An 18,787-nucleotide genomic window follows, 5' to 3' on the forward strand; every position below is an offset into this window, starting at 1 on the left:
GGATTTGGAAAATCCAGAGATAAAATAGATAAAGTTTTCACTACTATGGGGTTTGTATTCTAGTGCAGTTAAAAGGCAAATCCTTCATATAAGCACATAAATAAGTTGACCTCAGTGTGTAGCAATGGCACAAAGTTATGTGATTGCAATGTGTCCAAATGTATCCCTTTCTCCCACAAACACATCACCCCCTCTCTCTCCCACTACCTGGTCAGTCAGTCTTCCTTGGAATTTTTTATGTTTCCTCTCAGCCTTTAATTGATTATACATAGGAGGTAATAAACCTTATTTTGAATAAACTTTATTTAGGAAATTCTTTCCAATCCTCTCCCTCTTAAAAGTTATTCCCAACATACTAAAAACAACTTGTCTTCTTACATGTCTTCTTTTTCTTTTTCCTAGGAATTGACTATTACAACAAGATCATCGACGATTTGTTAGCAAATCAGGTTACTCCTATAGTGACCCTCTACCACTTTGATTTGCCTCAGGCCTTAGAAGACAAAGGAGGATGGTTGTCGGTGGCAACCATTGAATCCTTCAATGAATATGCCCGGTTTTGCTTCAGTACATTTGGGGATCGAGTCAAACAGTGGATCACCATAAATGAGGCTAATCTGTTTGCCCTGCTGGCATACGATCTTGGTATGTTTCCTCCAGCTATACCTCACCAAGGAACCGGAGGTTACCAAGCAGCTCATAATTTGATTAAGGCCCATGCGAGAGCCTGGCATAGCTATGATTCCTTATTCCGAAAAGAGCAGAAGGGAATGGTGTCCCTATCACTTTTTGCTGGCTGGGTGGAGCCAGCCGATCCCAACTCAGTGTCTGATCAGGAAGCTGCTAAAAGAACCTTGGCTTTCCACTTGGATTTCTTTGCTAAACCCATATTTATTGATGGTGATTATCCGGAAGTGGTCAAGTCCCAGGTTGCTGCCATGAGTCAAAAGCAAGGCTATCCATCATCCAGGCTTCCAGAATTTACAGAAGAAGAGAAGAGGATGATCAAAGGCACAGCTGATTTCTTTGCTGTGCAATATTATTCCAGTAGCCTAGTCAAGCACCAGGAGAATGATAAAGGAGAACTGGGTATTTTCCAGGATGCAGAGATTGAAATTTTTCCAGACCCATCTTGGATAAATTTAGGTGGGATCTATGTGGTGCCATGGGGAATACGTAAACTACTGAAATACATTAAGGTAAATGCATACTGATGTCCATGTATGCTCAAATATGTGAAGATGGAAAGACAGTCTATGTATATGTGTATACGAACCTTAGGAAAGAGTGATTTTAAGCAATAGCATATACATTTTTTGGCCTGGGAAGAGAAGATTAGGCCGTAAGTTGGTGAGGGGTAACTAGCTGATGGAGGGTTTCAAACACCATGGACAGAGATAGGACTCACTATTAAAATATACTTAAAAAAATAAAATGAAGTCAGACCTGACCATAGTGTACTAAAATATACTTAAAAAAATAAAATGAAGTCAGACATGACCACAGACTTAGGAAAAGCTTAGATATATTTTTCAGGCTGGTATCATGGCTGTGGTTATTAAAAGGCATATTAAGGTTGAAATAGCTGGGTCCTTTTTGGGTCTCTGTTATGCTGGATGGTGTCCAGGTAGCTGAAATTAAGATTTCAAGTTAGCGGTTTCCAGGACGCCTTCTGTGGGGGTGGGGGATAGAGAATGTAGCTGCTGGTGGCGCAAAAGGGTTAAAGAGCAGTGACAATCAGCAGATGCTGATGGAAGAAAGATATTTCTGTCTTCCCATTAGAAGAGGAGTCATTTGACTCTCTTCATGCACATTTGCACAGTTTTGCTTTTCCATTGTTAGTCATAAAAGATCAGTGCGTGGAAAATTAAGTTAATAGGGTCAGTGCAATTTGATGAAACTAGTTTTGGGCTGTAGCTTAGAGAAGATAGAGGATAATGCACCTGATTTTATGAGCCATTTTTTTTTTTACATCTGTTTGGAATAAAACTTCTGCTCTCTTGTTGCAGGATACGTATAATAACCCTGTAATTTACATCACCGAGAATGGGTTTCCCCAGGGTGACCCCGCGCCTCTTGATGACACTCAGCGCTGGGAGTATTTCAGACAGACGTTCCAGGAACTGTTCAAAGGTACCATTTGGAATGATGAAAGATCAATTGTGCAAACTTATGTGCCTATTTGCATTCAGCAAAGACCAATGATTTTGAAAGCTGAAATTCATGCAAATCAGTGTAAAGCCATGTAATTAAGAAAGAGGAGAAAAAGTGTTTAGGAAAGAGTAGGGTGAGGATTTTGGCCTAGCTTCAACCTCTGAAAATTTAATCAAGTAAAAAGCAACTGTCTTCAGCATTTTGCGACTCCTGGGTGAAGGTGACATGAACAGGAGGAGTGGTAGCTATTGAGAGAGAACATTAGTTATTGCAAAAAGATTAGCACTGATCAACTATCGCATGCTTATTTGCATATTTTAATACCCTAACTACCAAGAAATGAATTGATCGAATCTTTAAAGGACAACAATTAAGCATTTGTGTAATAAACTTTAAGTGGCGTGAGTCTTCAATCAGTGTATGTTTCATTTAGGCTGTAACCAAGCAGCCCCGTTAGGAACTTTTTTTTTGTCCTATAGATTTTGTAAAATTTGTTTCAAGACAATGTTATTATTCTGGTAACTTCTTTCCCTCATGGGATTCTTTTCATACTTGAACGCAAATATGTAGTAATCTTTAACTGGTAACATACATTTCTAAACCAGTGAATTCTTCCCTTTTAGCTGCCACTTGGGATACTATTGCTTTATAAATTTAATTTCTTCTCCTTATAGAGGAATCATATCATAGAAACAAAATTCAATGAAAGATGAGACTTTCAATGTCTTTTATTGTTTTGAACATGGTAGGCACACGTCTGTCTCATCATTCTATTTGAAAGGTCCTGAAACTATTTTCTTAAAAATTAATTAGTAATATACTGGCAGCAGCCAGAAGGAATTCTGGGAAGCAACACAAAGTGATTTCTTTCTAAAACCTGGAATATGTTGACTTGATCCCTTATTGGGGCCTAGAGTTTATTGCCAGAGTGCAACTGGATTCCTAGAGTTTAATCCAAGCAAAATAATTCTTTTGTCTTCTTACACAGAAAACATATTCTTCCTCAGGTGGGAATTCACAGTCTGTTAAGAAAGGGAACTCTCTTCTTTTCTTCTTTTTTCACTTCTCCTTGTAAATGGGCCTTAATCCCCTGATGTTCCCAGATTCACCCTGAGAGGCAAGTAGGCTAGTAACCTTCATGCAGATTTATGATGACGCAGGGACCACAAATGACTTGTCCAAAATTGTCCTGTGTGTTTTGGGGAAAAAGGGAAAACCAGGACCTGGTTTTTTCATCTCTAGCTTGGCGCTCTGTTTAGTGTTAAACATTTAAGGTCATTCAAGTGCTCTTTGAAATAGTTTCCTGTAGTTTCTATGGTCCTTTAGACTTTTAATGATAAAATTTCAGTGGTGGGCCTACCAAAATTAAAAACACTAAAGGCAGAAAAGTTTCTGAAGGCAAGAGTGGAAAAGTGAGAAGATTTGAGTTTCTGGGGGACAGGAGAAGAGGATGGGGTAAGGAAACAAAATCCTGTTTTCCAATTTGTTGATTTTCTATTGTCTTTAAATTAATGGAGAAAGTGCTATGCGCCTAAAGCATAAGCTGTTCACAGCATCTACATTCTCTTCTGCTTTTTAACATTAGATGTTCTATATTCATTGTAATTAAAATGTAATACTGTATTTATTATGCTTTAAAAATATCATCTTTTAAAATGTGCAGAAATCTACATATTGACCACAAAACCCCCATACATATGTGTATATGTTCTAGACTGGGTGCAGTGATAACTATTTTTCATATATTGTTACAATGGACATCAATTATTTCGTCTCTGGTAAAATTCTTTTCTAGTAATAATCCTCTTTCTTCTATAAAATATCCACGTCCCCCTACCCTCAGGTTTACCACAGGGACAGCCGCGTATGTAGAATAAAATACTGCCCCTTGTCAACAGGTGATTGATTGATTTAGATGTAGATACTTGACATGAGCTGGGCCAATCCCAGTTCTTCCCTGGGATTTAGAACTTGGACCACTCGGTTTGTCTCTTAGCCTGGCCTGGGGGGGAAATTGGTGTCAGTGTCCTGCCCTTTCAGCTTAAGCAGGAGGAAGGACCACTGCAGGTGCATCGGGATGAAGTGGCAACAAGAAATGGAGAGAGAATCTGGATGGCACTTGGGCCTTTAGTTCTAGTGTTTCCTCAGACCCAGGTGCATGCTTGTTCTTGAGAGACATTACTTTTAATTAAGTGCTCTTTCTACTTTGCCTGATTCTGACTGGGCTTCTATCAGTTGGAACAGAGAGAGTCTTAGCTGAGACCATCTCATTTCTTTTTCAAAATAGTAACATGAGGTCATCCCTCATACTTTACAGATGAGTTACAGAAAGTGTGTCATTTGCTCAAGGTCACAAAGTTACTAAGTAATATCTGCTGGAACAAGGCAGACTGTTTGTATTGCTGCTGCTACTACTACTACTACTACTATTACTGCTGCTGCTGCTATTTCGGTGTTTGATGAGGCCTGTGAGTCCAGGGCTTTCTGACTCGGAGCGCTTGCCTTTTCCTTACCTTTGGTACTCTGGGCTTACGTAGATTCTTTGTTTTTTTTGTTTTTTTTTTTGGGTGGGTTGTTTTTTAATTTTTTATTGATTAGAAAGAGAAAGAGGAAGAGAGATAGAGAGAGAGAAACATCAATTTCTTGTCCCATTTATTTATGCATTCATTGGTTGATTCTTGTATGTGCCCTGACCATGATTTGAACCCGTGACCTTGGTGTATTGGGATGATGCTCTAGTCAACTGAACTACCCAGTCAAGGCTAACATACATCCTTTGAAAGTGCTTCACATTGCCTCTGCAAGAGCTTCCAGGTCCTATGACCTTGGACAATGCTCAAACATCTCTTGTCCCTCCTGTCATCAGAGGGGAAGAACTGTACTTACTAATCGAATTCCTGAGATGCCTCCAAGGTAGCACTGATGATCTTGTTTGCACAGTACTTTACTAGTAAAAGCACACTACAAGCAGTTAAAAATAATAACAGGCCAAGGAAGACATTTGTGCGAAGCATTGCAGGTGAGAACCCGCCAGAACCTGGGGAGCCATGAACAAATCCTTCCCTCCAACATCACACATATGGACAGACACATAATGACACTACAGTTGGATCAATGGTGTCTGCTTGGAGAACTTACTGATCTTTTCAGGTAAAATCCCACAGCATTAATTGGAGAGTAAAATGTAAGCTAATGTTTTTGTCTCCTTTTGGGTAAAGAAACAAAAAGAGGAAAATGTCATTTCAGGAAAAAAAAAGAAGTCAGTTGACATCTTTTTAATTGTTGTATAATTTAAGTGCCTTTAAGTAGATTGTGTTTTATTGTGTTTTAACTAATGTAGATATAGATAAAGTAAAGCAACACAGTGTAGACACCAAAAACTTGAACTAACGTACAACTAGGCTTGCCCTCCGGCTCGGCTGAATATTCAATGAGGGGCGCTAGGCACATTGTTCATCCTCCAAACTCTTACTTCGTTCATCTATAAAAATGGGATAATAATTTTCCTGGTATGGTATTTGTAAAGATTTCATTTAGTAAGCTAGTGTGTGACCCCCTGCTAACAATTGCCTGGCACATAGTGGGCCCTCAACCAATGGTAATAATTATTAGTATTTTGACAAAATGTGTACTCTTAAGAATATATTTATCACCTCAACTTATTTTTATTGTTATTTTAAACATATCATCCCAAGAGTGTTTTTAGTCCTCCCTCCCCCACCCCCCCAAGTGTCTTAAGTTAATAGCAGAGTATACCTCCTGTCGGCCTGTTTCTCTATCATTTTTTTCTGGGGAAGCTCCTCCATGGGATTCCACCTTCCTTGGCCGTCAAGGAAGGTGGAATCCCATGGAGGAAAAAGCAGCAACATCTCCCTTCATTCATTATTTCCATCAGAGAGGCTGCCAGATTAGGTGAAAAATCAAATCACTGGCAGAAGAAACAACTATCAAGCAACTGGGTAGCTGGATTACTCTGCCACCTAAATTTTTGTAGAAGTTCAAGAAGCAGTGATCTTCAAAGAGTTCAACTTTTCTCACATCCTATGAATCTCTATTCTGCCCATGAAATGTATACCAGGCCTTGCTGCTGCAGAGCCAGCAGGCAAGTTTAAGTCCATGTGTACAAAATGCCAATGGAAACCTCAATAACCTGAATGTTCTTGGAGAGGCGAGAAGTGGGTAAAGGTTATTCCCAGTGGGCAATACTCCAATCATGGTTGAATTCTCCCCAAAGGGACTTCGAGCCTGGGCTCAGCCTTTTTCTCATACCTCCCCTGCATGTGCCTGCCTTTCACTTGGTTCCTGATGAGCACCTCATCCTGGAATGCCATGGTCTTTGCCTTCTGCCTGGCCCAATTCTGTTGTTTGGAGCACACGAACTTGCTTCAGGTCAGACAAGACATGGGTTTGAAACCTGGTTCTGCCCCTTCCAAGCTTAGCAATTTAGAAAAAATTCTTAGACAACACTTCAGCCATTTGATCTTTAAACTGGGATAAGAAGAACATTTATATTCTAAAGAAAGGTAAAGAAGATAATTCTTATCAAGCCTAAATGCAGAGTCTGGCACATGAGGAAGGATTTTGTAAATGATGGGTTATTTTTCTGGAAGGGCCCCATGCACCCTCTGAGAACTGGCGCAGAATCTTTCTTATAATTATGTCTTCAGCCCTGGGCATCATTGCTGTCATATTGTAGGTGTTCTGCAGACATTTGTTGAATTCGGTTGTGTCTACCAGAGAAGAGTTAGTCAATGGATAATGAGAAATAAATGATTAAGTGATAGGGAACTGTCTCTTATTTCCCTAAAGAAATATAGCCCACACAGGAAAAAAAAAATGCAGCCTTCTGGAAAGTTTCTGAGCAAGCCTAACTTTCCAGGCAGATCCATGCCTGAGTTAGCACAGCGGTACATGATTGCAGAGAAGGTTTGTTAATGACCAGCTTTCGGCTTTTAATGACAAAACCCCTCAGCAAGATGTCATCAAAGTTATTGAAGACTTCACTGAAAAGTGTTGAAGCTGATGCATTGTAACAAGGAGGTTATAAATCTTGCAGCTCGGGTATACCGCCAAGGCAGGATGCTGAGCACAGACCTACCCTGCTGTTGTCTGTCAGCATTCTCCTCCCCTTCCCTCTTCCCCTTCTCCTGGAGAGCGGGTAAAGGAGAAATACATCCATTTCCCACGAAGTGCAGAACTGGCAGCCACCTGCCTAGGTCAATTTCAGATCACAGAGGCCCATTTAACTGGACAAAATGTGTTAAGCACCTGTGTTTTTCTAAATGTGCACTTAAGAATTCTAAGAATTAAGGGAAGATCTCAAAGGTTAATACGTTGACCTTTTAGAAAAAATAACCAATTAAAAATCCATTGCGAGCTCAGAATAGAGACCCAAGTACCCGAATGTGGATGTCCATTCTATACTTACTGTTGTATTGCTTCTCAAACTGAGTCTTTGTGAGCTTAGCCTCTGCGTAGCAGCAGTTCATATCATGGGTGGCAGACCGCTCACAGCTTGAGGTACCTGAGGAGGGGGACGTTGGAGTCCCTCAGTGCTGTCACACCTGGTGGGACTGGGTGGCAGCTAACAAAGAGGAATCAATGGCAGAGCAGAGAAAGAAGGAGATTTGAAGGCTATGCCCCACAATTATTAGTGTGTGTTAGTTTACAGACTTGTGGAATTTGACGTTTAGGAGAAAATAATTTCCAATATGTTTGTGTTTCACCAACCTGCATACTCACACCACACAGAACGTCAGCCAGCCAGAGATTGCAGAGTTTACCTGGAACAGATATGCCAGATGACCTTCCCTGAATTCTTCTCTTTACTTCCCTTCAGTGGCATCGTTACCTTTGCCGTCCCTTGCCACATGAAGCATGGCGGAATAGAAGTCTGCAGGGCTGGGAGGGTGATGCTGGGGCTCAGTCCGTGTTCTAGAGTGCTTTTAGAGAAGTAGTCTCAGGGCTCCCTGAAGGTCCCCTTCCTTACCAGTTCAATGGGAGCAATGCTGATTGCTGTCCTGCCTAACTCAAAGTCGGTTGTGAAAATACAAGACAATTTATGTCTATGTGTGCTCCAAACACCTTAAAATGTTAAATATTATTTTCATATTTGATATATTTACTTTATACTTTTAAGGTTTTTCTCTCTGGCCAAAATGCATTATCTGGACCTCAGTTGTCCTGAAGGGATGGAATTGGTGCTCATTATTCTTTCACTTTGTGTGGTTCTCAGATTCTGTATTCTAGTGGTGTGACCAATTCAGAGGTTTTAGGGGACAAGTACTGTGACCAGGTGACTGGTGCAACACTTGTTAAAGCTTGGAAACACACACACACACACACACACACACATTGTTATTGAGCCACTTCACCAGGCTTCCAGGTGCAGTGCATGTGTTGCTACGATCAGGGACACACACTGTTTAGCAGGCTCTCCCTCTTAGAGATGGAGGACCCCGTGCCTTGCTTTCCTGGGAACAGGTTCCATGGAGTTGTCCATGGGGAAAGCAGCTGCATCACATGTCAGAAAATCTGCCCTGGTACTTTCGATTGGAAGCCATTCTTTAACTTCCCTTTCTGTAGAACCCCAATACGTATGCTGTGCCCCTTCTGATGGACATTCCCTGGGCTTCTTTTTAATTCAATCCCAGCTTCTCTGAGGGGATATTACTTAAGGTCCCCCACCATCCCAAGCCCAGTGAATTGTTTGACTACTATAAAGCCTCTTTTGAAAAAAACAAAAGAATTCAGGCCATTTCATATATACCCTCCATTTTTTATGACAATCTGTCTAGTAGTTTTTGTGTGATGTAGTGGCAAACAGAAGCTCAGTATTTTTTTATAACTTAAAAGAAAACTGTAAAATGATTGAAGTGTAATTTATCAGAAGAAAATCTACTTTTCCAATATGAAGGGTAGACTCAATGGAATCTTGTTAAAAAAGGGGAAAAGGGGGAAGAATTTGATAATGACTTTTTAAATTAAATATAATTGACATATAACATTTTGTATGTTTAAGGTATTCGTGTTTATTTGATACATTTATATATTGCAATATGATTATCACTCTACAGTTAGTGAGCACCTCTATTATATTACATAATTATCATTTCTTTTTTTGTAGTTGGAATGGTTAAGATCTTAGTCTCTTAGCAACTTTGAAATTTATGATATGGAATTGTTGACTACATCACTGTGGTGTGCATTAGCTCGTATGCTAATTAGTTCTTATTGATCTATTAGTTTCCAGTTTGTACCCTTAAATGACATATCCCAAATCCTGCCCCCCCCCCCCCCAGGCTCTGGGAACCATCATTCTGCTCTCTGTTTCTACGATTTTGGCTATTTTTTAGATTCTTCATATAAGTGATATCATACAGTGCTTGCCTTTCTCTGCCTGACTTATTTCAGTTAGTATAATGACCTAAATGGCCATCTGTGTTGCTAAAAATGGCAGGATTTCCATTTTTCTCCTAGCAGAATAACATTCCATTGTATGCATGGATATATATAGATATAGATATATATCTATATATAAAACAACTTCATTCATTTGTTGATGGATACTTAAATTGTTCTCATATCTTGGTCATTGTAAATAATGCTGCAATAAATATAGGAATGCATATATGGCTTAGTTATCATCAAGGTCGGTATTGGCAAGATGTAGAGAAAGGGAACTCTTGTGCACTATTGGTAGGAATGTAAATAGGTTCAGTCACTATGGAAAAAGAATCAAGCTTCTTCAAAAAATGAAAAATAAAACTAGCACCTGATACAACAATCCCACTTCAGGGTATACATTCAAAGGAAATGAAAAGAGGAGTTTGAGCAAGTAAGGATATTTTTAAAGCTGCTCCAGGAGAGAGCAATGCTGGAACATTCAGGTGATGAGAGGGCTACAGGAATTGAGAGAAGGCGAACTTCTCAGGGTGTTCCCAGGGCCTAGGTGAAGTGATCCTCAAGTATCTGCCTACATTAGCTCTTATTTCCTGATGTCCAAAATAACCTGAAAATAACTACCTGGCCTCTTAGTTATCTTGAGAATAAGAAGCACTGCCTGGGCACAAAGCTAAGGGAATTCGTCTCAGTGTGATGAGCAGGGGTTGCCTGGATAGCTGTTGGGAGGGATTCCGTGGGACAGCTGTGGGGTCATGGAGAGAACAGGGAGAAGTGGATGGCCAGGTGTTAGCTGTTTGTTCTCAGGAAACGTAACATGAGTTTTCCAAAGATTGGAGACAGATATTTTCCATTATAAATTAATATAGGGACATTATGTCTTGTAAATTGACGTCTTGCACATATATCAGTGGGGATTAGCTTTGGGTGCACTAAAAAATATGTTTCTGGACTTGTAGTACTGACAATCAGACCTTAAGCAGCGTGCGGCTCACCACTCTTATAGCCTTCCTGTCTAGGGTCTTCTTATCTTACTTGTTTATTACTTCAACTTTACTTATGCTGATCAGTCACTCTATAGTGACATAAATATTGTTTCTGCCAGCCTTCCTAGACTCATTATTGGGTGAATTACTGGTTAATCACACCTTATATTATTTTTCCAATAAAGGGCGTCACACCTTGTAGAAGAAAATCAGCAATATTATGAATTAGAAGCGTTAAAAACTGGTGCCAAAACTGATTCATGGACCTCTTGCACAACCATAGCCCTATCATGACTAAGTGCTTGTTGAATAAGATGATTGAATAGCTGGGACTTGAAAGACATTTTGATTATTGAAGATAATAGCCATTATAACCCTTGAAAGGGAGGAAAAAATCATTTTAGGAGAAAATGGAAGTTATTAACTCGTATAAGTACTCATAGGTAAGAACAATGTCTATAAAGATTTTATTCACTATTTTTTAAAGACAAAATTCCAACTAGAATAAAATTTTGGAGTTTGAGCTATATACATAACATTCAGTAGATGCTCAGTAAATGTTTAAGGAGTGATTAGGTGATTGAGTCTAGATTATCAGGAAAACTGAATTACTCCTGAGAATTCTAATGAAATATTAGATTCATTCTACCATTTTGCTCTTTTTTAATTTTTAAAGAAATGGTATAATAGATTGCTTTTACTCTTGTGAGAACAATTTTCATGCATTGAGATTATGCATGGTTGCTGATTATACCCTTTCGATATTAAACTTGGATTTGTTGTGACAATAACTAAAGTATAAGCTAAAGTTTTAAAACTTTCTTTATATAAATACAGTTAACTTCTCTGTGCCTCAGTTTCTTTAAGTGAAAAATATAAGTGCTGAACTAGCTAATTTTTTGGGACCTTTCCAGTTTAAGAATTATGTGACCCTCTAAATATCCTTTTTAGGCATTTATGTCAAGAATCTCATTTTTTTTAGAATTCCATAATTTATTAGGCTATCAAATTAAGCCTAAGAAATTATAATTAATAGTCTTATTTTAACTTTCATCATTCTTCTCACCTAGCTACTTAATTTGATATTGAACATCTTTCTTACCTAGTCATAAAATTAGACCTTGATCTTCAATGAACTATTTTTATTGATATTGATTCAGGTTCTAGGTGACATTTTCTTGACCTTCAATTTGGGCGTTTCCTCTGCTATTTCACTCATATAGAAAATGAATCTCACTTTCTTTCCTCTGAGAAAGTTCTCCCTTGGAGTTCAGAATCAGAAGGACCATATCAGATTCAGGTTTAACAAAGTCACCGTAGAAAGCGTAAAATCTCAGAGAGGAAACTGAATGAACAAATCAGTCCAAAGCATTGGAGTAAAATCTACAGCTGAACAACTCCATGAGTAGTGAAGTCGCCTTTCAGAGCACAATCATACCAGGCACCACCTCATCTATCAAGTTTTAAAACACTTAAGTGTGATTTTCAAGCTTTGCCATAAAAGCATAATTTGATTTAGTGAGGCAGTTGGCAATTTTAACTTTCTTTAAATTTAACTTTTGTCTGTGAGCAAGATCTTCAGTTAGAAAGTGGGGTCAAGCTGTAGCATTTTCAGAATTACCTTCCTGTCATAATTTTGTGTATGGACTTCATATTATGGGCTGTCTCTTTTTCTATTCTGAACTTTTAAGCAAGGAGCTTACTCTAATCAGGACTCCTTTTACCCCAAGTTACTGTCTATGTAGCTTTTGCTTCAATACAATAAAAATATTATCCTGGTGCTAGAGATGAAAATAGTTTCTTTTGGAATAGAAAGATTCTCACGGCTTATCTGGAAATGCTACTTGCAGGGGTGGGGGAGGGAGGCCTGTCCCTTTGAATAGGTCACCTCAGCCACAGCAAAGTCTCCTGTGTGTGAATGAGATTAGCTAATGAAACAGTATCCTGGTTTGAGATTATTTTGTGCCATTCTAAAGTTAAGCCGCATTTCCCCTCTTGTTTGTGAAATTCCATTATAGGAATCACTGCCTGCTTTGGAGATAAGTGAAACCATTATGGGTGGAGGAAGAAAAGGCATTTGAACCTTGAAGCATTTTAGTGGGTGCTAGCGAGTGAAGGTGAACAGGATGCCATATATGTTTCATGTGAAAACATAAAGGAGTCTGGTTTTTCCTCACCTGAGACGTAGTATAGTATCAGCAACAGCGCCCACCTTCTAGAAAGCTGCTTTATTGGCAGTTGAGCCTGTATGAAGCACCTAGACTTTTTCAATTATAAGAATATATTCTCTGGGTTCTGCTATGGCCCAGACAGTGTTAACTTTTTTTCTATTCTGGGTTTTGATTTTATTCCCCCAGAAATTGGTTTTATTTAATGTATTCAGTCTTAAAGTTTTCCAATAAAGAAAAAAATCTCCACAAAAAATTAAAAAAAAATTAAGGAATTTGGAACTAAAAAGTAGACAATGACAGGAGACTGTCTCACCTTGGGTGATGAAATAACTTTTTCCCTCCTAATTAAGTAGAATACATTTCTTTAATAAATTTAAACCTGGACTAGAGTTTTCAATAATTTTAAATGACCAGAGTCTTTACTAAGTAAAAGTCAAATCCAATACATTTTATAGTTAAAGATAAGTGGGGAGACACAAAAATTTGATCATGGCATAAAAATAAGTATGTTAAGTGTATGCATTTATTGGTCAATCATTTTGACATGTGGCTAAGGCTGTGCTCATTTAGCCTTTTAAAGCATTTTTCCTCCAAAGATGTTCAGGCTATGTTCTTGATTCTTTGAATGAGCTGTTGGCCTTTCATGAAAAAACCAAAAACCAAAAAACAAAAAAAACCTTTAAAAGTAGTTTATGGCCAAAGTTTGCTGGCCTCTTGAGTACATGATAGCAGTCTCAAGAATGGTTCAGAAAAAACCTTCATCAGAAAAACAAACAGCACAACCCATTGAGTGTGCGTAAGTTTTGTGTTTTGTATAGAGAGCCAGTGAATTTTATTAACACTTTTACACAAGAATAACTCGCTTGTTTGACATAGTGAAAGAGAATATTCTTTAAAGACAGTCCTACATTCAAAGCCTGGCTCTGGCACCCTTTCATGTTGTGTAACCTTGGACAAGTTATTCTAACTTTATGAATATCAGTTCATCATCTGCAACATTTTATTTTTCGTGAGGATTAATGATATACTTCATCTCCTAGCAAAATGCCTAGCCCATAAATCCCCCAAATGATAACTAGTGCAGTGAATTCTTTGTTACCAAGCATCTATTAAACAGGATTTTAGAAAAACTGTGACTTCCTGCACAGTCATCAAGCACTGATAATTTATGCTTCTCTTGATGGCCCTGAAATGCATTCTGAATAATTAGAGAAAGATTAAATTATAATCAGTTTAGTTTCAGTGTTAAGTGTATTTTAATTTATTCTCATTCTTTAAAAATTTGTAATCTTTCTGCATGTGGTAACAATTAACAAAAAATATTTGATTAGTTGGAGTGCTTCACTTCCTGACTATCTGACTAATAAGGAGTTTATTGTAGAGTGTTGAGCCCCCAGTTCTGACCTATGAATAAACTGGGCATTTGCTGGATGGGTTGGCTCCACCCTAGTTCTGCGTCCATTCTTAGAGCCAATGTGCTCACTTATTGCCTTTTGAAAATTCTAGAATTAATCTTTAATTATCCTTAGACAATAGTCTTAGTTTACACAAGGTGCTCCTTGCATATTTTTGATCACAAGGTCATAATGCTGGTCATCCTATCTGATTTTGTGCAAAAAGAGTAACTCAATCTTCTAGCCCTTGTGGTTGTCTGTTTTTTTTTTTTTTTTCCTTAATGGATTTCTAGAGATGGTCATCTCAACTGACATTAGTAATCAATCTGTCTTGGTGTTTCATCAACCTTTACTCTTGTCCAGTTGTTTTTTAGACTTATTTTCCCTGGGCTTTTTAGGCTATATAACCTTCTTGATGCAAACTTCACAATGCAGTTTATCATTTTTGTGATTCTTCTTTTCACCTTCCACAGTTCCTCTCCTTCTTTGCCCCACTCCCTGACATAATGTCATAGGCTGCTTTAAAATGTGGCTTAACAACTAACCTGTGTTAAGAATGTCTCTTCAAAGTCTAAACAGCATTATTATCCCTTTGTGATCTTAATAGGTTCATTTTCAAGCAAACAGATGGACTTTATTGGTTCAATTGATCACCATAGAACATAGTATTCATTAAACCTTTTTTTGGCCAGCCTTATTCTGCTGTCTCTTAAATCTTTGCTTAGCCCTGAAACCTTCCCATTCAACCCAATAGTCTTCTCTTCCATAATGTTCTTCACATGCCAGCTGACACTCCAGTGCAGGGAGTGTAATTGTGGCAGGAGAAGGAGGCAGATTGTTCCCTTCAAAGGGAGAGCAAGGCCAAGGGGAAAAGAGCTGGTGAAGAGTTAACTCTGCTTTCCATGCCTGGGCAACACTCAATCCTGGTATGGAAGCTGGATTGGCGAGGGTGCTCTGGTCAAAGTGTAGAGGTGTTCTTTGGTGATCTGGGTGGGCACTAGGTGAGGATAAGGAACCTGGGTGTATAGCCAGAAAGCAGCAATTAGCATTCTATTCTAACCCTGTGATTTATCTAAGACTCAGATCACTATGTAGCTGTCCTTCAGTTGATAAGGTAAGTTTCCTGTTACTGCTATTGTGTGTAATTTCTCCCCAAAGTGATTTCTTTTCTCACATAGATGGATATTAAAAGCCAGAAACTCAATGGCATCAATATCACTGCTTCTGTAGCTACAGAAAACCTATACCTATTTAACTTCTACAAACACTTTTCATTTTGACAAACCGTATTTATATTATATGACTCCTTTGAATCTTCTGGGAACCATGATTTTGAACTTTGGTAGATTAGAATGGTCAATTGCAATGTTGAATAGGCTTCTTTAACAAGTATGACATTTTAATTAATATAGCATCAGACACCTGACAGGATAAATAAATTTATGCTAATATAAAGTGATAAAACTTAAGAATGTTCACAAAATGGACATTAAAATACCTCCACTAGTTTTATGTACCAGTACATTATTGGACACAGAAATATACAAAATATTTGTTTGTCAGTAATTGAAGGAAGTTTATATGATGTTTTTTATTTTTAACTTTTTTAAGAGTTTTACTGAGGTATAATTGACATATAAATTATATTATTTTTAGGTGTACAGCACAATGAGTTGATATTTGTATATACTGTGAGATGATCACAGTAAGTCTAAGTTCTTTTTCAACTTTTGACATTCCTAATGTTGGATTCTCTTTCAAATGTACGCAATTTTATTCACTCTAAGTCATTTATTGCTTTCCTTTTATTTAAGGAAGATTTGATTTTTAAAAAATTACCTTCCTTTTGTACTTATGTTTTTAACAATATTTTTTTTGGTTAACATAAGCTTTGTTATTCAGAATAATGGTAAGGAGGACAGTTAAGAATTGCCAGTTTAAACTTGTTGAGAGGTGGTAATTTTTGTCAGTTATTGAAGATGGGCCATTTGATTATGCTCAGGTTCTTGATAAAAAGAAATATCAAGTAGTACACTAGCCACACACAGGAGGCAAAGGCAGAATGCAAATAACCTGACCGTAGAGGTTGACATAAACCTTGAAAACTGGTCATGGCTTCCTGGCATTCAGGTCAAAAGGGCTTCACCATTAGTCACGTCAGTGGTTTTGTAACTGCGCTCTGTGAAGCCTTACGTTCCACCGAGATATCTTTGGGGCACTGTTATGTTGCATAGAATGAAGGTGAGAAACCAGGACTCCAAGACACCTCCACTTTTACTGGTTAAAAAGTGGTAATTTGAGAGGTAAACCCTGTTTGCTGAAAAAAAGAAAAAGAAAAAGAAATGTGGAAAGGCACTGCATAATAGGGATCTCATTATCAGAAGGGAAGTAACACAGTGGCTCCTTTGGGGAAATGAAGCTTAACTTCTTTTCTCTTTTATTTAAAAAAAAAAAGTTACCTCAACATACAGAAAAATGTAAGTACCCATATAATTGTGACCTAGATTTAACAAATGTTAATATTTTGTCACATATATTTCACATTTTAAAAAGAAATAAAATGCTATAGATCCAGGCGAAACCCCTTTGTACTCTTAGCAAACGCTCTTTCCTCCCTGCCTCACCTGGGATAACCATGATCCTGAAGCTGATGAACATCTACCTGGCATTAGATTTATATCTTGATACAAATGCATGTACCCATCAGCTATTTGTACATTTATCATGCATTTTACTATTTATATAAATGATGTCACACTATACATATCAATTTTCAACATTACATTCTTTGAGATTTATCTATGCTGATACTTTTAGCTTTAAGTGATTCTTTTTAATGGATCCATGGTATTTTGATATATGAACAGACTGCATTTATTTATCCATTCTCCTACTGATGGAAATTTGGGGTCCAAATGATGGACATTTTTTCACTTTTACAAACAGCTCTGCATTGAATATCCTTGAGTAGCTCCTATGTTTGAAAGACCTTTTATACATAGGAGTTTATAAAGCAGCCCTACAGCTAGCCCACATGGTATCTTTGTACCATTTAGAAGGAAACTTCTGTTCCTGGAAACAATTTATATTTTCTGGAAATCGGTCAAGAAGAACTAAAGAAATCTACAATGACCTTATGACACCGGTGTCGCCCAAATTTGTGTGAAGTAAAACCTGCGTAGTCACATGTAGCAGTCCTGGTGTAGGGGGCACTGTAGGTGTGAAGGCCTGTAGCATGTATAGAGTTTGAGTGAGTTAGTATGCTTAATAGGTTAGCAACTGGAATCTAAATAAATATGTGTGCTTAGTATTTACATGAGGCCTTTCTAGCTAGTGGTTCAGGCTGGCAGGGCCAAGTGAAGGTGTAAGGAGTTGTTTATCCATCAGTGTCCCCCTTCCCAGATCACTGCCCTCAAGATCCTTCTATGTACACACTCGTAGAGTGTATATTTTTACTCGGCCTCATCTGCTAACTCAACAGCACGCTACTCAGAACGGGCAAATTGTGCCTTTGATCTGGGAGAGAAGTTGGAATTGTATTGAGCTGAGATACCGGGCTGTGCGGCTCCCCCTGGAGCTGGTGCTACACGTATCAATACATTGAAATGCGTTCAAGCTCCTTTGGTCCTCACTAGGTGGCTTTGCCTGGAGGCGAAAACAACCGCACAACAGGCAGTGTGATGGGAGTTTATGGGAGTTTAAAAAAAGAGAAATTCTGCCTGGCTTTGGAAATCTTGAAAGCATAATGTTTGCTTTTCAAAGCCCTTGTAATGAGATGTTGCACAAGACAGTTTACCAGGGAACTCCCTAGGTACCTATAGTTTCTTTGTGACCCTGTCACATGCAACATTTTGATCAATGAATTGGATGAAGAGTTGAGGGAATGCGTTTCAAATTTGCAGATGACAAAAGGCTCATTAGGAGAGACCAAAACCACGCTTGCCGCTGCATTATGGTGGTCTGTTCACGTTCACCACGCAGGTCTTAGTTTAATTCCACCTTCTCACAGATGCTTTCACTGAGGATCAGACTCACATGTGGCCTTCATTTACGATCAGCTTTTTCTGTTTTTTTCTTAACCTGTAATTTTAACTTTAGTTGCTTACCTTTATTTTCAGTTGTTCACCTTAGATGTTAACCTGTATTTTTAACCCTAGTTGTTTACTTATTACCTGACACATCTCCATAGACTAAAAGCTTGATGAGAGAAGGGACCACACTTCTCTGCTCATTTCTGGAACACCAGGATGTAGAATGTTCCTGGCACATAATAGAAACTTACAAAATTCTTGTTGATTTGAAAAAAAATCATGGGAATCATTGAGGAATATTAGATAAGGAAATGATGTGATTACATTCCTGGTTCAGAGATGAAACTTGAAAGGAGTCGAAACTAGATGCCTGGTAGCCATAGTTGAATGTGCTTCATGGAGGCAAGTATATCTGCTTAGTCACTTAAGAATTTGCCTTGCTTGCATTCAGTGGCAAATCTCCTGATTATAATATGTAAAGCATCACTCTCAGTTTATATCTGGAATATTACCTTCCATTCATGGTACCATTGAGTATTAACAGTACTATTAACAATTTAAGTTGAACCCAGAAAAGAATATCTAAGATGAGCTCATATAGGGATAGCCTTATTCGTTTTGTTAAAATTGTTAAAGAGCTGTCAGGTAGA

General features: G+C 38.2%; 1 protein-coding gene across 1 annotated transcript in view; it reads left to right on the forward strand.

Annotated features, from left to right (window-relative positions):
* Positions 1-18,787, forward strand: part of LOC129077696 (cytosolic beta-glucosidase) — a 97,740-nt gene that overhangs the window by 39,734 nt on the left and 39,219 nt on the right. Inside the window, exons 3-4 of the mRNA XM_054582245.1 lie at positions 403-1,199; positions 2,010-2,133. Coding sequence (XP_054438220.1) covers positions 403-1,199; positions 2,010-2,133 — 921 coding nt within the window. The remainder of the gene's footprint in view (positions 1-402; positions 1,200-2,009; positions 2,134-18,787) is intronic.

Source organism: Pteronotus mesoamericanus, unplaced genomic scaffold (assembly GCF_021234165.1).
Source record: "Pteronotus mesoamericanus isolate MK-2021 breed Mesoamerican mustached bat unplaced genomic scaffold, CSHL_Meso_final contig_68, whole genome shotgun sequence".
NCBI classification, from domain to species: Eukaryota; Metazoa; Chordata; class Mammalia; order Chiroptera; family Mormoopidae; genus Pteronotus; species Pteronotus mesoamericanus.